This window comes from Pristiophorus japonicus, chromosome 12 (assembly GCF_044704955.1).
Source record: "Pristiophorus japonicus isolate sPriJap1 chromosome 12, sPriJap1.hap1, whole genome shotgun sequence".
In the NCBI taxonomy this organism is placed as follows: Eukaryota; Metazoa; Chordata; class Chondrichthyes; family Pristiophoridae; genus Pristiophorus; species Pristiophorus japonicus.
The window spans coordinates 101725373-101744249 of NC_091988.1; the positions used below are offsets into that span (position 1 = coordinate 101725373).

The 18877-nt window shown below is 45.9% G+C and overlaps 1 protein-coding gene across 6 annotated transcripts in view; it reads right to left on the bottom strand.

Moving 5' to 3' along the window:
- dnah1 (dynein, axonemal, heavy chain 1) overlaps positions 1-18877 on the bottom strand; it is a 668552-nt gene that overhangs the window by 577364 nt on the left and 72311 nt on the right. For all 6 annotated transcript variants that reach the window (XR_011596078.1, XM_070895813.1, XM_070895814.1 and 3 more), the window contains exon 7: positions 16463-16624. Coding sequence is in view for 5 of the 6 variants with exons in the window: in XM_070895813.1 (XP_070751914.1) it covers positions 16463-16624 (162 nt within the window). In the remaining variant the exon portion in view is untranslated. The remainder of the gene's footprint in view (positions 1-16462; positions 16625-18877) is intronic.

Below are 18877 nucleotides of genomic sequence, written 5' to 3' on the forward strand. Positions count from 1 at the left end.
GATTGGGACGTCGACCATCTCAATTTCTCTGCTCCCCTCACTCACTCCAACATACCTCCCTCTGAACTTGCAGCACTCCGCTCGCTCAGATCCAACGCTAACCTTGTCATCAAACCTGCTGTTGTTGTTTGGCGAACCGACCTCTACCTTGCAGAGGCTGATCGGCAACTCTCTGACACCTCCTCCTACCTCTCCCTGGACCATGACCCCACCACTGAACATCAAGCCATAATTTCCCAGACCGTCACTGACCTCATCTCCTCTGGAGATCTTCCCTCCACAGCCACCAACCTCATAGTTCCCCAATCCCGCACAGCCCGCTTCTACCTCCTTCCCAAGATCCACAAACAGGACTGCCCCGGTAGACCCATCGTTTCATCCTGTTCTTGCCCCACAGAACATATTTCTTCCGATCTCGACTCTATTTTTTCTCCCCTTGTCCACTCTCTTCCCACCTACACCCGCGACTCCTCTGACGCCCTCCGTCACTTTAACAGTTTCAATTTCCCAGCCCCAACGGTCTCCTTTTCACTATGGACGTGCAATCTCGCTACACTTCCATCCCCCACCAGGATGGCCTGAGGGCGCTCCGCTTCTTCCTCGAGCAGAGGCCCAACCAGTCCTCATCCACTGCCCTCCTCCGCCTGGCTGAACTTGTTCTCACATTGAACAATTTTTCCTTTAACTCCACTCACTTCCTCCAAATTAAACGTGTTGCTATGGGAACCCACATGGGTCCTAGCTATGACTGCCTTTTTGTGGGATATGTAGAACATTCTTTGTTCCAGTCCTACTCGGGTCCCTTCCCTCACCTCTTTTTATGGTACATTGATAACTGTATCGGTGCCGTTTCTTGCTTTTGCCCTGAACTTGAAAATTTCATTCACTTTGCATCCAATTTTCACCCTTCCCTCACCTTGGTCCATCTCTGACTCTTCCCTCGACTTCTCCGTCTCCATCTCTGGGGACAGGCTTTCGACCAGTATCTACTATAAGCCCACTTACACCCAAGCTACCTGGACTACACTTCCTCCCACCCTGCATCCTGTAAGGACTCCATTCCATTCTCACAGTTTCTCCATCTCCGTCGCAACTGATCTGATGACGCCACCTTTTACACAAGTGCCTTTTTCCTCAACAGAGGATTCCCCTCCGCCGTGGTTAACATGGCCCTCGACCGTGTCTGTTCTATTTCCCGCACCTCTGATCTCACCCCTTCCCCTCCCTCAGAACCATGACAGGGTTCCCCTTGTCCTCACCTTTCACCCCACCAGCCTCCACGTTCAACGGATCATCCTCCATCATTTCCTCCACCTCCAGTGTGATCCTACTACCGATCACATCTTCCCCTCCCTTCCCCTCTCAGCATTCCAAAGGGACCGCTCCCTCCACGACACCCTGGTCCATTCCGCAGTCACCCCCAGCAGTCCCTCCCCTTCCCACGGCGCCTTTCCGTGCAAGCGCAGGAGATGCAACACCTGCCCTTTTACCTCCTCTCTTCCCACTATCCAGGGCCCCAAATACTCCTTCCAGATGAAACAGCGATTTACTTGTACTTCTTTCAATTTAGTATACTGTATTCACTGCTCACGATGTGGTCTCCTCTACATTGAGGAGACCAAGCAAGTGTGATCCTCAGCTTCCAATCGCTTGTCACTTTAATTCTCCACTACATTCACACTCTATCTTGACTAATATTTTTCTAACTCCTGGCATTACCATTTCAATTTGGTCCATCATCCTTTTTGTCTCTCTAATCGCTCTTGTCTTCCAACCTATCACAGACCTTCCCTTTTGTTCTTTCTTCCCCTCCCCCTTTCAGTGCTTGTTAAGAATCTGTTCTTTTCGAACATTCTCCAGTTCTGACGAAAGATCATCGACCCGAAACGTTAACTCTGCTTCCTCGTCACAGATGCTGCCTGAGCTGCTGAGATTTCCAGCATTTTCTGTTTTTATTCCAGGTTCCAACATCCACAGTATTTTGCTTTTATATTTTACATTAAAACCAAATTATTTCCATTATTTATTCCATTAACACAACACAACATTATGGAAAAGCTCCAAACAGTAAACATGGTCCATGTAGAATAATTGTCGCTGAGCCCTCAGGCATCAGTAAATACTTCACGGATGAGCTACTGGCACAAGGCTCAAGCAATCATTAAAGGGGCACGATGGCCCTTCTCCTCTGCTGTCATGCTCAGGCCTCAGGTACATGTATGGCTCTCGTCGTCCTCCTCCTGCTCGCCATCTGCATCTTCCGCATCATTATCAACAGTCAATCTCACCTCAGGTGGGTCTTCCACTATCAGGTGCTGCTGCCTCATGATGCCTAAGTTATGCAGCATGCAGCACACAACAGTGAACTGATCGACAATCTCAGGGGAGTATTGCAAGTAGCCTCTGTAATGGTCCAGGCATCGGAAATGCTGTTTCAAGATGCCAATGGTCCTCTCTATGATGCTGCGTGTCACAATGTGCGACATGTTGTATTCACGGTCAGATTCCATCCGGGTTACACATAAGGGCGTCATGAGCCAGGTGGCGAGGCCATACCCTTTGTCTCCCAGTAGCCAGCTCTGCCCTTCTGGCTGCTGCTGAAACATGGCAGATATAACACTGTCGTTTAGTATGAACACTCCCAGGGTATTTTGCATCGACTGACATGATACGATGCATGTCATCACACACGAGCTGTACATTAGTGGAGTGGAAACCTTTTCTGTTCCTGTACATCTCAGAATCCTCCAAAGGTGCTCGCAAGGCGATGTGGGTACAATCAATGCATTCCTGTACCTTTGGGAAGCCAGCAATTCTGGAGAAGTCCACAGCCCTGTCATGGATTGCTTGGACGGTCATGGGGAAATTATGTAGTCATTCCTCTGTGCATACAGTGCAGCTGTCACCTGGCGAATGCAGACATGTGTTCATGTTGAGAGATGGCACACACAATCCCCAGTTGTAGCTTGAAACGTGCTGGAGGCATAGAATGAAAGTGCAGCTGTAACCTTCACTTCAACTGACAAAGCAGTTCTCCTGATGCTTCTCGGTTGCAGGTCTGCTTTGACCAACTCACAGATCTCACTTACAACTTCTTTGCAGAAACACAGCCTTCTGACAGTCTGCATCACTCAGGTGGAGGTACGAACACCTGTCTCGATATACCCGAGGTGGGTAAGGCCTCCTGCCCAGCACCCTATGGGCTCTGATGTTCCTGATGCGATGATGTCCAATCAATTGTCTCCTACGTAGCACCATGATGCAGAAGGCTCGCACAAGGTATGGTGGCATTGTCATTATTGCCTCCATACTTAAATTTTGCCTTTGAAAGAAGCTCAAAACGGCAGGAACAGATTCACAGTTCTCTCTCCCCAAGGTCTGTATGGATGGACCACACCCAAGGTCTTGTGACTTCTCCTCTCTCCACCCCCCCCTTAACTAATTGCAGTCTTGTGACTTCTCCCCTTCTCTCCCCCCCCACCCTCCCCCACTCATTGCAGTCTTCAGAAGCCTTCCGATCGGCACCTTGCTCCCCGGGCTCAGTCTGCATAAGCCTTATGATCGGCACCTTGCTCCCCGGGCTCGAAGCCTTCCAATTGGTACCTCGCTCTCTCTCTCTCCTCCCACCCCCGCCCCACCTTCTCCATGGCTTGTTTTCTAGCCGAGCCTCGAGCCCCTGTGTCCAGGCACGGGGCAGATTCTGCCGGCCAAAGCTACTACCCTCTAGCCCTGCTTCAAGATATTCGGTGGTGGTGTGAGTGAGTTAAAAAAAGAGAAAACTTCTGAAATCCAACAAACTTCCATTTACTACGTTGACAGGTTAAAAAAAGTTGAACTTTATTATTGATTTTTACAGTGTTCTTGACTCCCTCCAAAATCTTGAATTAAAAACAATGGCGTATTTCAGCGCCGATTTCTCACTGTGCGCTGTTTTTTTTTAATTGCCCAGAAGGTTTTTCGGGAGTGGCCAGATACGCCAACCTAGGAGGAAAAAATGTTGGCAAAACTGCGAAAAATTATACAAACTGGTGCAGACGTGAGGCAACGCACCCTATGATATCAAAAAAACTGGCCTAGAAAAATCATAACTAAGTCAGTTACGCTACGCCGGCACAGATCGCAGGGGGAAACTTGTAAAAAAATAAATACGCCAGAAAAAACGGCGCGTGACAAAAAAACGCACCAATGACCCGGGAAAATTGAGCCCATTATATTGTGATGCACAGGGCACTGCAGTTGTGTGGGGCAGACTGGAAGGACCAGTGAGTCTTTTCCTGTTATTGTCAGATGATCTTAACCTGCTAATTTGCTCTAAATTTAGGCTCATTGCATAGACCTTGCCTGGGACTGAAGCTTTGCAGAAAATAAACCAGAGTGGTGCCAGTCTTGTATAAGCCATTAACAGCCGAACAATGTTGCAAGTGGTTTAGTATCTATAGACCACCGGCCGGTCAACATGGGTGATCAGTTAAAAGAAGACTTTTGAGTTTAAGTTATTTTTTATTAACTTCAGATGGGTTTACCAGCACAAAATTAGTGAAAGGCTGTGAAGTGCCATGTGAAGAAAATAGTATTTGCCCGTAAGAAAAAGTATTTGAATAAAGACACCAGTCAGGAATGAGAAATTAAACAGAAGTCCTGAGAAAATTAAAATTCAATGGAGGCATCAGCCACCAAGCATTAACTACCAGACTACGTGCCACAGACTGAGACTCAAAGTGGCTGGGTGTAAGCCATGGCTCAGTGATTGTATTCTTGCCATTGAGTGAGTAGGTTGTGGGTTAAAGACCCACACCAGAGACTTGAGATCATAATCTAGACTGACACTTCAGTGCAGTACTGAGGAAGTGCCAGATGAGACATTAAACCATCTGCCCTCTCAGGTGGATGTAAAAGATCCCTTGGCACTCTTCAAAGACGAGCAGGGAAGTTCTCCCCGGTGTCCTGGCCAATCATCATCATCATCATAGGCTGTCCCTCAAAATCGAGGAAGACTTGCTTCCACTCTAAAAGTGAGTTCTCAGGTGGCTGTACAGTCCAATGCGGGAATTACAGTCTCTGTCACGGGTGGGGCAGACAGTGGTCGAAGGAAAGGGTGGGTGGGGAGCCTGGTTTGCCGCACGCTCTTTCCGCTGTCTGCGCTTGATTTCTGCATGCTCTCGGCGACGAGACTCGAGGTGCTCAGCGCCCTCCCGGATGCTCTTCCTCCATTTTGGGTGGTCTTGGCCCAGGGATTCCCAGGTGCCGGTGGGGATGTTGCACTTTATCAAGGAATCTTTATCTCTCAACCAGTATCAATAAAACAGATTAACTGGTCATGAATCTCATTGGTTTTTTGTGGGATCTTGCTATGCCGCGTTCCCCTACATTACAACAGTGGCTACATTTTAAAAGCACTTCATTGGCTGTAAAGTGCTTTTCATGTCCTAGACGTCATGAAAGGTGCTAAATAAATGCAAATTATTTCTTTCTTTCAGGGAGCTTCAGCAAGCCAGAAAGCCATCCTATATTCTGACCCTTCCCACCTATCAATTGCGCACTAGGCAGCCATTTGCTAAGTACAAGCCTACCCAGAGTGAATCAGGCAATAAGTAAAGGAAGTTATTTCAGACTGGGTTGCATTATTATGGAAGCAGTCGCTCCCAGTAGATCAGTTTCTATGTATTAAATTATACTGCTAGTTCTGCAACACTCTCAATCGGGCAGAGTGCTGCGTGTGCATTCAAATTCCAGTTATATTCTGAGGGCCCGATAGTGCTGGCCTTACCACCCACTGCCGCCTGCTGCCACCGACTGCCGCTGAGTTTTGCCTCCGGTTTCCTCTTGGGCTGGAGCGAAAGAGAGTGGAGCACCGCAGGGAACTGCACACTGACATCCTCTGGCAGCCAAATAGTGCAAGTGGCCTCCCGCCCACCGAGATGCCAGATTGATGCGGGCGGGAGTTGCCGCCAGTAGGGGGAAGGACCGCTGTGTGGAGGCTGTTCTAACCCCGACGGTAGGTACGAAGAAGGGAAAAAAAGGTTAGTGAAAATGTTTTAAATGTTTTTTTTACAGAGACTTACTTGGATAGGGTCCCCTGAAGGTGCTCTGGTGTTTTTTCTTTTTTGTTTCCTATGATTTTTATTTGCAGATCTTCCACCCTCCCTGGGCCCGACTCCATCCTTGGTGGCACTTGGGCATCAAGAGCCTTTGCCACCGAGATTGAGAGTTCCCACCCTCTGCCGCCCAGATTGACGGTGTAAGCCATTGTTTGTCCGTCGGGCGGTGCTGCCACCTCTAAGAGGAATCTTCCAGGCAAAGTACCGCCTGGTCTCTCATCGGCGATCCTTTGGGCGGCATTTGGGCGGGCCTTGGCCTTCATCAATTTCGGCCCCTTAATGTTAACAAGAGCTAATAGGGGCTAAATTCAATTACTTACTCAAAATCGTTACTTGCTAGCATCAGTTAAAGCTAGCCTGCACTGATTAAAGCTAGCCTGCCCCTCTTAATGGGGAGGTGCATTGTGGCTGGAGCATGTGCTGGAAGTCGTGATTGAAGAGATTTAACCTGGGAAAGAGTGAGGAATGGTACAATACTGGAGAGAGTGAGCTCCACGTTTTTCAGACACTGCACTGGAAACTTGGTGAAAGAGGTGGAAAGGAGGAGAGATGTCCTGTATCCACAAGGGAACAGGAGGCCCTCCAGACACACGCTCAGAAGGTAGTGGGAGCAGATAGCCGTGGAGGTCAATGCCAGGAGTCAAGTCCCGAGGACCTGGATGCAGTGCCACAAGAAGTTCAATGACCTCACACGAGTGGTCAAGGTCAGTGAATTCATCTTCAAATATCATATCCTACCAACTTCACCACTAGCCACAGCCACTGCTCAATCCACCACACCCCCATCACTCACCTACCAACAATCTCTACCAATCAGGACTCATACCTATAATGTGCAGCTGTGAGTATGCTCACAGATTTGTACAGCAGTTGCATTGAGAGTGGCTTAGCCAGTCACGTGAAGTTCACAAGACTCAATAAAACCCCAGTCACTTGAGTCTAGGTCGTCCACGATGAGGTATGCAGTTGTGAGCCTAGAGGATGAACCTTACCCTTGTGCTTTTCTCCTTTCAGATACCAAAGAACTGCAACCTACCCAGGCAGTGCTGGAAGAGCAAGAAGACATGGAAGATGAAGACACACTGTCACTCTATTTCACACCTACAGTCACCAGCTCAGATACTGGCACTATGCGTAATTTAAAGTTCAGCACAGAGGTGGGATCTGCACATGGTGAGACACCAGGCACTAGTGGCCTGCAGCCAGAGCAGGGGGGCAAGGATAGCGCAGGTGTCAGCTTGCCAGAGAATGAGGTCGCACACAAGTTCTGCTGCAGAGAAGTCAGATGAGGACTTCAATGGGGCAGGGTACAGAAGAAGGCTCATGGGTATACACAATGAAATGGTTGGTGCATTGGGAAGCATGCCAGAAATGTCAAGGAGCATGGAGGAGTCCGGCACTAACTTGACGTGGGCTTTGCACACAGCTTGGAGCTCATCATTAACAGCATGGAAGTGGTGGCCAACTCCATTCATACACCTGTGACCCAACCATTATGTAGCGTCTGATGGCCGATGTCTCAGTTTCCATTGTAACAAGCAGGAGCCACCCAATGTCTGAGTGCTGCAGTGGAAGCTCAGACTGGTGTCATGCAAGGTCAGCTTGCTGCCATGCAAGCTCAGACTGTTGCCATTGTGGCTGTGAATTAGTGTACAAAGGGGCTTGCAGGGTATCACAGCAGTCCAGTAATTGTCCTCCAACAGATTACTGGGATTACTGAGGCCCTGCCCTGGGGGAGTGACAGTGGCTCTATGGAGTAGGATCCTGCTGTCCTCGCTCAGGAAGACAGCATTTATCCTCCCACTCCTGTTACTCCGCCAGCACCCTTGCTGTTGCCTGTCAGCCAGCCAGCCCAGACTGCTGCCGTCCATGCCAAGATGGTGCAGTCTGCAGCCGGGCTTTCTAGTCTGCAGTCTTCTCCACTGAAAGTCAGCAGCCTGCCAACAACCTTGCTGCAGCCACTGTGGCAGCACTGCGTAGGAGCTCTAGGACAGGCAAAGGCACACAGAAGATAGGCACTCAGGAAATGTACAAGGGTGATTAGCTTACGTTTGTATGCAGTATGGCATGATTTTATTTTTAAATTTGGTTTGCAATGTTTATTTTGTGGTGGTTTTTATTTTAGCATTTTGCACTGTAATGGTCAATGACAGAGAGAAGGTAAGGCGTGGGACTGTTGGTGAATGGGGAATTGGGGTTGCGATTATTGGTATCACACTCGGATGAGTTCTTCATGGACAACCCGGGCAGAAAGAGGCTGTCTCGATTGCCTCCGCCCTTCCTCCTCCTCCTCATCTGCTCGCCGTATAGCTGGTGGCAAGGGCTGTAACCTCATGATTTGTGGTGGTCAGCATGTAGCAGACCATCACGGATCTTAACACCACTTTGCCAAGTACAGCAGGGCACCTCCAGAGTGGTTCAGGCATTGTTTCAGCATGCCAATGGTCTGCTCTGTCATATTGCGTGTGGCAACATAGCTTTTCATTGTATGCAACCTGCCCACGTGTGCATGGATTGTGCACCAGAGTCAACAGCCACATCATCAGGGGATAGCCCTTGTCAACCAGTAGCCACTCGTTGATTTGCCATGGCAGCTGAAATGCAGCTGGCACACCGGACAGCCGCAGAATGAAAGCATCATGATTGCTGCCAGGATACTGGACATTGACCTGCTTGATTTGCTGCCTTTGGCCGCATACCAGCTGGTCATTGAGGGAGTAGAATCCCTTTTAGTTCTGGTACAAGGCAGAGTTGACATGCGGTGCCTGCAAAGCAATGTGCCTGCACCATGGGGATGCCTACCATCCTAGCAAAGCTGCATGCTCACTCTGCCTGCTGGTCTCTGGCAAGAGAGAATTAAATGTAGTCAGCTCTCTTTGAATAGAGAGCCTCAATGACCTCCCTTATGCAACAGTGCACGGCATTCTGCGAGGTGTTACAACTATCTCCAGCTCCAGCCTGGAAGGAGCCAAATACATAAAAGTTTCATAGCCATTGGCAATGCGATCCTCACCCTGCCAAGGTTGCAGTTGTAGCTGCAGCAGGTGGCAGATTTCAGTGAGGATGTCCTTATTGAAGCGCAGATGTCTCACACCTTGTTCCTCACTGAGGTTCAAGTAAAAGAAATGCTTTCTGATCACCCTGAGCGGATATGGTCTCCTGCTGAGTGCCCTTCTCCCCCTCTTCCCTCTTCCAGCAGCTTATCGTGCTATGCGAGTCCTCTGTTCTTTCTCCAAGTCATGCTGTATTCTAAGGGATATTCCTACTAGTGCACTCATGTCTGCCAGCAAGAAGCCTTGAATTCAACAAAAAGTCCTTCAGCACCTGCCACCCCATTTTGTGCAGACTTTTGCAACTTGAAACAACTACAGAAAGCACAAAACACTTGTAGAATAGTACCAACAGCCAGAAGAACCTGTAAGTAGTTGATGATCCCTTTAAATGGTGGTGATTGGGGGATCCTTCCTGCTGTGCAATTTAGCTGGATAGTTAAGTTCCAAAACAGCAGCTCTGGCATTAAAGCAGCATTGCCTGCTTCCGGCGGACGCTCACTGCGCCGCGGTAACACCCTCGCCAATATGGTGTCCGGCGCGATTCGCCCCACAAGTGCGCGTGTGCCATTTTGGACCTTGGAGGGCACTCGTAATGCTACGGATGCAAATTTTTGCGCCAAATGGGTATTTAGCTCCTTACTCACAGTAAAATGTTCTCGAACTCCCAAGTTGTTTCACAACATTGGCAAAAATTTGATGCACTGTGAGTCCTTTGACTTCTATTTAACTCTGAGATTTTTTTCCGGAAACACCTAGGGAGAAAACCTCCTCTGTGTGCTATGTGTAGTGAAATTGTAAAGCCGTTAAGGACCTATTTACAATTTTGCTACATATCTTAGAGAAAATCTTTGCTTCCCCCAAAGTTAATTCTGAATATCAGTTCTGTGAGGGAAGATACTTTGAATTTGTAACCTCATCCAAGAGAATTAGAATATTTTTTTTTAAATCAGGATTGGAGCAAAAGAATAATAGACTAGAAATTAATGCTAATGATTTTAGCAGAAAAAGGCTTAGCGTATTCATATGACATTTCTCTGTCAACTAATTTAATAGAGAGAAAAGCAAGTGCTCTACTCGGAGCTCCTTCATGGCAAACAAGCCAAAGGTGGGCAGTGGAAACACTACAAGGACACCCTCAAAGCCGCCCTGATAAAGTGCGACATCCCCACTGACACCTGGGAGTCCCTGGCCCAAGACCGCCCTAAGTGGAGGAAGTGCATCTGGGAGGGCGCTGAGCACCTCGAGTCTCATCTCCGAGAGCATGCAGAAATCAAGCGCAGACAGCAGAAAGAGCGTGCGGCAAACCAGTCCCACCCAACCCTTTCCCTCAACGACTATCTGTCCAACCTGTGACAGAGTCTGTGGCTCTCGTATTGGACTGTTCAGCCACCAAGGAACTCACTTCAGGAGTGGAAGCAAGTCTTCCTCGATTTTGAGGGACTGCCTATGATGATGATGGTGATGATGATGATGATAATGGAGAGATTAATCCATTTAAAATAAACAGATTAAAACTCACATTAAATATAAATATGTGAAGAGAAAAAGATTAGTAAAGACAAACATAGGTCCCTTGCAGTCGGATTCAGGTGAATTTATAATGGGGAACAAAGAAATGACAGACCAATTGAACCAATACTTCGGTTCTGTCTTCACATAGGAAGATACAAATAACCTTCCGAATGTACTAGGGGTGAAAGATATCCTTATTAGGCGGGAAATTGTGTTAGGGAAATTGATGGGATTAAAGGCCGATAAATCCCCGGGTCCTGATAGTCTGCATCCCAGAGTACTTAAGGAAGTGGTTCTAGAAATAGTGGATGCATTGGTGATCATTTTCCAATAGTCTATCGACTCTGGATCAGTTCCTATGGATTGGGGGGTAGCTAATGTAACGCCACTTTTTTAAAAAGGAGGGAGAGAGAAAGCGAGTAATTATAGACTGGTTAGCCTGACATCAGTAGTGGGGAAAATGTTGGAATCAATCATTAAGGATGAAATAGCAGCCCATTTGGAAAGCAGTGACAGGATTGGACTGAGTCAGCATGGATTTATGAAAGAGAAATCATACTTGACGAATCTTCTGGAATTTTTTGAGAATGTAACTAGTAGAGTGGACAAGGGAGAACTAGTGGATGTGGTGTATTTGGACTTTCAAAAGGCTTTTGACAAGGTCCCGCACAAGAGATTGGTGTACAAAATCAAAGCGCATGATATTGGGGGTAATGTACTGACGTGGATAGAGAACTGGTTGGCAGACAGGAAGCAGAGAGTCGGGATAAATGGGTCCTTTTTAGAATGGCAGGCAGTTACTAGTGGGGTGCCGCAGGGCTCTGAGCTGGGACCACAGCTCTTTACAATATACATTAACGATTTGGATGAAGGAATAGAGCGGATGACACTAAACTGGATGGCGGTGTGAGCTGTGAGGAGGATGCTAAGAGGCTGCAGGGCGACTTGAACAAATTAGGTGAGTGGGCAAATATATGGCAGATGCAGTATAATGTGGATAAATGTGAGGTTATCCATTTTGGGGGCAAAAACACGAAGGCAGAATATTATCTGAATGGCGGCAGACTAGAAAAAGGGGAGGTGCAACGAGACCTGGGAGTCATGGTTCATCAGTCACTGAAAGTGGGCAAGCAGGTACTGCAGGCGGTAAAGAAGGCAAATGGTATGTTGGCTTTCATAGCTAGTGGATTTGAATATAGGAGCAGGGACGTCTTAATGCAGTTGTACAGGGCCTTAGTGAGGCCTCACCTGGAATACTGTGTTCAGTTTTGGTTTCCTAGTCTGAGGAAGGACGTTCTTGCTGTTGAGGGAGTGTAGCGAAGATTCAGCAGACTGATTCCAGGGATGGCTGGGCTGTCATATGAGGAGAGACTAGATCAACTGGGCCTTTATTCACTGGCGTTTAGAAGGATGAGAGGGGATCTCATCGAAACATATAAGATTCTGACGGGACTGGACAGGTTTGATGCGGGAAGAATGTTCTCGATGTTGGGGAAGTCCAGAACCAGGGGACATAGTCTTAGGATAAGGGGTAGGCCATTTAGGACTGAGATGAGGAGAAACTTCTTCACTCAGAGAGTTGTTGACCTGTAGAATTCCCTGCCGCAGAGAGTTGTTGATGCTAGTTCATTGGATATATTCAAGAGGGAGTTAGATATGGCCCTTACGGTTAAGGGGATCAAGGGGTATGGAGAGAATGCAGGAAAGAGGTTCTGAAGGAATGATCAGCCACGATCTTATTGAATGGCGGTGCAGGCTTGAAGGGCCGAATGGCCTACTCCTGCACCTATTTTCTATGTTTTTATGTTTCTAAAGTAGCAGACAGGGGACTGTCATATGATTGCTAAATTTCTTGTTACTATTTCTCTATTTGTATAGCCTTCTGGGTGTGTATAATATATAGTGCAAATTTCCATCAAGTGCATGTTTTCTTTGTGCTGCTAATTTACTTTGATGCTCTTCTGTAAGTCATGCAATTTTTTTCATTTCTTCCCAAATCCTTTCAGTTTGGGAGATTGCATTTCCCATCTGGTTGAAGTGTTCCATGACTGTCCTATTCTTTTGCTTATTTTCAGCCTTACTCACAAGTTATGTGGAAGATATGCACCATTGTACAAAGCTCTGGTTAGACACTGTCTGGAGCACTGCATTCAGTTCTGGCACTGCACCTCAGGAAGGATATATTAGCCTTGGAGAGAGTGCAGCATAGATTCACCAGAATGATACCGGGCTAAAAGGGTTAAATTATAAGGATAGGTTGCACAGACTAGGCTTGTATTCTCCTGAGCATATAAGTTTAAGGGGTGATCTAATTGAGGTGCTTTTTGGATGATGAAAGCATCACATAGGATAGCTAGAAAGAAACGATGTCCTCTGGTGGGCAAGTATAACCTTAAAATTAGAGCTATGCATCAGGGGTAATGTCAGGAAGCACTTGTTCACACAAAGGGTAGTGGAATTCTGGAACTCGCTCTCCTCCAAAAAGCTGTTGAGGCTGGGTCAATTGAAGATTTCAAAACTGAGTTTGATAGATTCTTGTGAGATAGTGGTATTAAAGGAAATGGAACCAAGGTGGATAAATGGAGTTGAGGTACAGATCAGGCATGAACTAATTGAACGGTGAAACATGCTCGAATAGCTGAATGATCTATTCCTGTTGCTATGTTCCGAGGATATCACGAGAGGCTCCACTATAGCTTGGAGTACTTTGTGCTGAAACATGTGCTCCCTCCTCCAATTGCACACACCACTTCTGTATTACTAAAATTTGAGAGTTTTGAACTTGCAAAGTAGCTGCTTGACAATTGCTAAAGGATCGGCATTGCTGTTGGTTGATATTTCTTTGTACCACCAACAGACCTCTAATGAAAACATAGGTTACAAAATTGTAATTTCTTATCATTCCAGTGAAATAGAGCATCGCATGACATTTTCATGTGAAAGGAACCATAGTTTGCCATATTTTTATTAGAGGTGTGTGATCAGCGAGAGAATTTATTGTTGAAAGAAGAACTTCATACCCTTAAGGGTTAAATGTTAGGTCTGATTCAAATCTCCTCTTAAAATAATAGCTACTTAGTTACCCAGTGCAGGACAGGTCTTTCATAGGAACAGGCATAGGCCATTTAGCCTCTAGAGCCTGCTCTGCCATTCAATGAGATAATGCCTGATCTGCGACCTATCTCCATATGCCTTTGTCCCATATTCCCTAATACCTGTGGTTAACAAAAATATATCAATCTCAGATTTAAAATTAATAATTAATCTAGCATCAATTGCCATTTGTGGAAGAGAGTTCCAAACTTTTACCACCCTTTGCGTGTAGATGTGCTTCCTAATTTCACTCCTGAAAGGTCTGGCTCTAATTTTTAGACTATGCCCCCTCGTCCTAGACTCCCCAACCAGCGGAAATAGTTTCTTTCTATCTACCCTATTTGTTCCCCTTAATATCTTAAAAACTTTGATCAAATCACTGCTTTACCTTTTAAATTCAGAGAATACAGTCCTAGTTTGTGTAATCCCTCCTCGTAATTTAACCCCGGTATCATTCTGGTAAACCAGGCTGCACTCCCTCTAAGGCCAATATATCCTTCCTACAGTATGGTGCCCAGAACTGCTCACAGTAATCCAGGTGTTGTCTATAGCTGGAGTATAACTTCTACCCCTTTGTATTCTAGTACTCCAAATACAAAGACCAGCATTCCATTAGCCTTTTTAATTATTTTCTGTACCTGTTCATAACATTTTAATAATCTACCAGCTGGGTTTTCGGCTTTTAGGATTTCGGGGCGTTAATGGCGACGGGGCGGTCCTAATACCGCCTGGAAAAAGTTTGCACCTCAGTCAGCAAAATTGGGCAGCTGGACCCTGAGTGTGGGGCGGAACGATAAGGGAGGCATTTCACACCTCTCTTAGGACGCTAGACCGGCTGAGCACGCGAAAATCCTGAGCTGAAGAGCCGGCCTGGGAGCGTTCCAAGAGAGGTCGGGGAAGGAAAAAGAAACCCTGAAAAAAAACACTAAAAGCATTCCCAATACAAAGCTCACGCCACCACAACATAAAGTGCAAAAGAAAAAGAGAAAACAATCACACTTACCTGAGGTCGGCATTAGTTACCTGACTCAGCCACTACAACTTGGAATGCCTGCTTTCCAGGTGTTCCCACCAGGGCACGCTGCGGGGCGCTGCGGGGTGTTACGGCTTGGGCAGGAGTCAAAAATCGAGCCGGTGTCGCAACCATGGGCATTGCACACCCGCTTGCCTCTTCTGGGTGGTAATGCTCCATGCCATGCGGATACCGCCCCGGAAGCTGGCCTCCCACTCAGAAGAGTTCAGTGCTGCCTTTGCCATCGCTCCGGGGTAAAAACAGAGGTGGACAGCAGCGAAAAATCCAGCCCAATGTACCTGGACCCCCAGGTCTCTTTGGATCGCCACAGTTTTTTTAGCTTTTCATCATTTAGAAAATACCCTGTTCTATCCTTTTCAGATCCAAAGTGAATGACTTCACATTTTCCTACATTGAAATCCATTTGCCACAGTTTTGCCCATTTACTTAATCTATCAATATCTCTTTGCAATTTTATGCTTTCATCTACACTGCCTCCAATGTCGCCTATCTTTGTGTCATCGGCAAATTTGGCTTTCGATCCCATTATCTAAAACGTTAATAAATACTGACTAGTTGAAGCCCCAACACAGATCCCTGCAGGACACCACCAGTCACATCCTGCCAATTAGAGTACCCGCCCTTTATACCTACTCTCTCTCTCCTGCTGCTCAGCCAATTTCCTAACCAGGTCAATTACTTGCCTTCAATTCTATGGGCTTCAAATTTAGTTAACAGTCTCTTATGAGGGACTTTATCAAATGCATTCTGGAAGTCCATATAAATAACATCCATAGACATTCCCCTGTACACTACTTTAGTCACCTTTTCAAAAAATTCATTCAGGTTCGTCAGCCATGACCTGGCTTTGACAAATCCATGCTGGTTCTCTCTAATCATCTAAACATTTTCAAGGAGTTCATTCATAGAATCAAAGAATGGTTACAGCACAGAAGAAAGCCATTTGGCCCGTCGAGCCCTTCCGGCTCTCTGCAAGAGCACTTCAGTTAGTCCCAATCCCTAGCCCTTTCCCTGTCACCCGATGTTTAATTATAGACTCTAGTAATTTCCCGACAGCAGATGTTAGGCTAACTGGTCTATAATTCACTGGTTTCCCTCTCTCACCATTCTTAAATAGCGGAGTGACATGCGCAATTTCCCAATCTAAAGGAATAGTTCCTGAATCGAGAGAACTTTGGAAGATTATAGTTAGGGTATCTGCAATATACTTACCTACTTCCTTCAAACCCTGGGATGGAAACCATCTGGCCCTGGGTATTTGTCACTCTTTAGTGCCATTATTTTCTTCATTACTGTTATTTTGCTTACGGTAATTTTATTGAGTCCCTGCTCCTGATTCAATGTTAGTTTCCTTGGGATTTCCGGTAGGCTATCCTCTTCCTCTACTGTAAATACTGACTCAAAGTAATTATTCAACATGTCTGCTATTTCCTTATTATCATTGACAATATCACGGTTATCAGTTTTCAAGGGGCTAACATTGCTTCTGGCCACCAGCTTTTTCCTAATATAATTGTAAAAAAATTTGTGTTATCATTAGTTTTGTGTTTTTCAGACAAAGCAGATTTCATGTGTTACTAATTTATCACTTTTTGTCTGGAGTACATCTTATTCTGTATGTGACAATTGATTATATTAAAACAGCCAAACCAGCACAGCTAGAAAGTACCTACCAGTCTCAGTAATGCCACCATTCACCACTACTTGGTTATTTTTGTCTCGAACTAAATCATAACTATTTGCTTTCTGCACTAGGTAGAGTTTCTTTTCCTTGTCGTAGTCCAGAACTCCAACAAAAAACCACGTGTAGGCAACTGAGTCGTTTTTGGGGTCATCTGAAGATTAAGAAAAAGATTTTATTAAAATGAAATGCTTGGCAAACTACTGCCATGAATGGTTATCTAAAGAAGGTTCAAATGGCTCGTTCTTGTCTGCATCTGTACTTCATTCATTAAGTGTAAATATTGGGAATATTTCCCCACCTTCACATCTTTTTTTTTTTAACTGGGTAAAACCATCACTGGAATCGATCACGCCCAGGCGAGGTATACACAAATATAGCGGAGACCGGAGCCATGGATACAAAGGAACATAAGAAATAGGAGCAGGAGTAGGCCATTCACCCTGTCAATTCAACAAGGTCATGGCTGATCTTCTACCTCAACACTATCTTCCTGCACTATCCCCGTATTCCTTGATTCCCTTCGCATCCAAAAATCTATCGATCTCTGTTTTGAATATACTCAATGACTGAGCTTCCACAGCCCATCAGGTAGAGAATTCCAAAGATTCACAACTCTTTGAGTGAAGAAATTTCTTCTTATCTCAGTCCTAAATAGCCAACCCCTTATTCTGAGATTGTGACCCATAGTTCGAGACTCCCCAACCAGGGAAAGCATCCTCCTGGCATCTTCCCGCTCAAGACCCTTAAGAATGTTATATGTTTCAATGAGATCACCTCTCATTCATCCAAACTCTAGCGAATATAGGTCGTGTGTACTCAATCTCTCCTCATAGGACAATATCCCCATCTCAGGAATCAGTCTAATGGACACTTGTTGCACTCCCTCTAAAGCAAGTATATTTTCCTCAGGTAAAGAGACCAAAACTGTACACAGTACTCCAGGTGTGGTCCCATCCAAAGCCCTATATATTTGTAGCAAGACTTCTTTACTCTTATACCTGTACTCCAATCCTTTTGTAATAAAGGCTAACATACCATTTGCTTTCCTTGCTTGCTGTACCTGCATATTATCTTTCTATTACTCATGTACAAGCACACCCAGGACCTTCTGAATAACAATCCCTTATCTTCTCCATTACCAAGATCGCTTACAACCACCATTGTCAGTCTCCACTGCTGCCTCTGTTTATCTGCTACTGAAACCTTCATCGACATTTTTGTTACCTGGATGCCGACAGAGGAGACCGATCCAATATAGCCAGCAGCGCATTTCTTGTGCACTGCCCACCATATTGTTCACTTAGGTGCCTGTTTTATGCCTATAAAATAGGCACAATGCCAACAAATTTCTAGTCCAATGTCTTTTGTTTATAACATGTTTTCATTGAATCCATAATGCTGCATGCCTCCTTCAGATAGGTAGATTACATTCAGGGGCAGTAGTTAGCATTCTTAAAAGTTAAACGTAGATAAAACTTACCTGCATGTTGTGATAGTTTTTTTAATAATGCTTTTGTTTAACTATTATATGATAAAATTAACTAACATGTGTGTAAGCTTAACTAACTATGGCAAAAACTGAGAAGGAAAGCATCATGGTAGATTGAGCCAATATTATGTTAACCATTTTTTAACTGCTGAGACAACTTTGTTAGAGCTAGATGGTCAAGACCAGAATACCAATTAGCCACACAATGGGCCCAAGTTTCCACACGATAAAAAACGGGCGCCCCTCCGAGCTGGGCAACCGTTTTTCGCGCCGAAAACGGCGCCGGAAAAAAACCTCGCGATTCTGGAGCACCCTGCAGCTCCATGGCTGCTTGGCGCGGCGCCCAGGGGGCGGAGCCTACCACTCGCGCCGATTTTGTAAGTGGGAGGGGGCGGGTACCATTTAAATTAGTTTTTTTCGTGCCGGCAACCCTGCGCGTGCGTGTTGGAGCGTGCGCGTGCGCGTTGGAGCGTTCGCGCACGCGCAGTGTGAAAAAAACATTGGCACTCGGCCATTTTAGAAAGTGCTGCAGAAAATGTGAAGATTTGTTCTTGGACCCCTGCAAAGGCTTGTATTTTAATTTTATTGATATTTCTGTGTGTGAGGGAGTGCTTTTAGCAGCACTGCTGAAGAAATCACCTGCTGAAATCAGTGAGTTCAGCTTTTCACTGCTAAACTTGCAGTACCTGTGCCTGCAAATTAAGGACTGTGTTTGGAGAAAAAAAAGTGGCAATTCAACTTTGCAATGGATCAACGTCCACCAAGAAAAAATAATTTCTTACATGAGGAAGTTGAGATATTAGTGAATGTAATTGAGCAGAGATGGCAGGAGCTAGATACCACGCATAAAAGTGCCACCAAAAGAAATGAAGAAACGCTGGAACCAAGTTGCAGAAGATTACTGCGCAGTGGTGC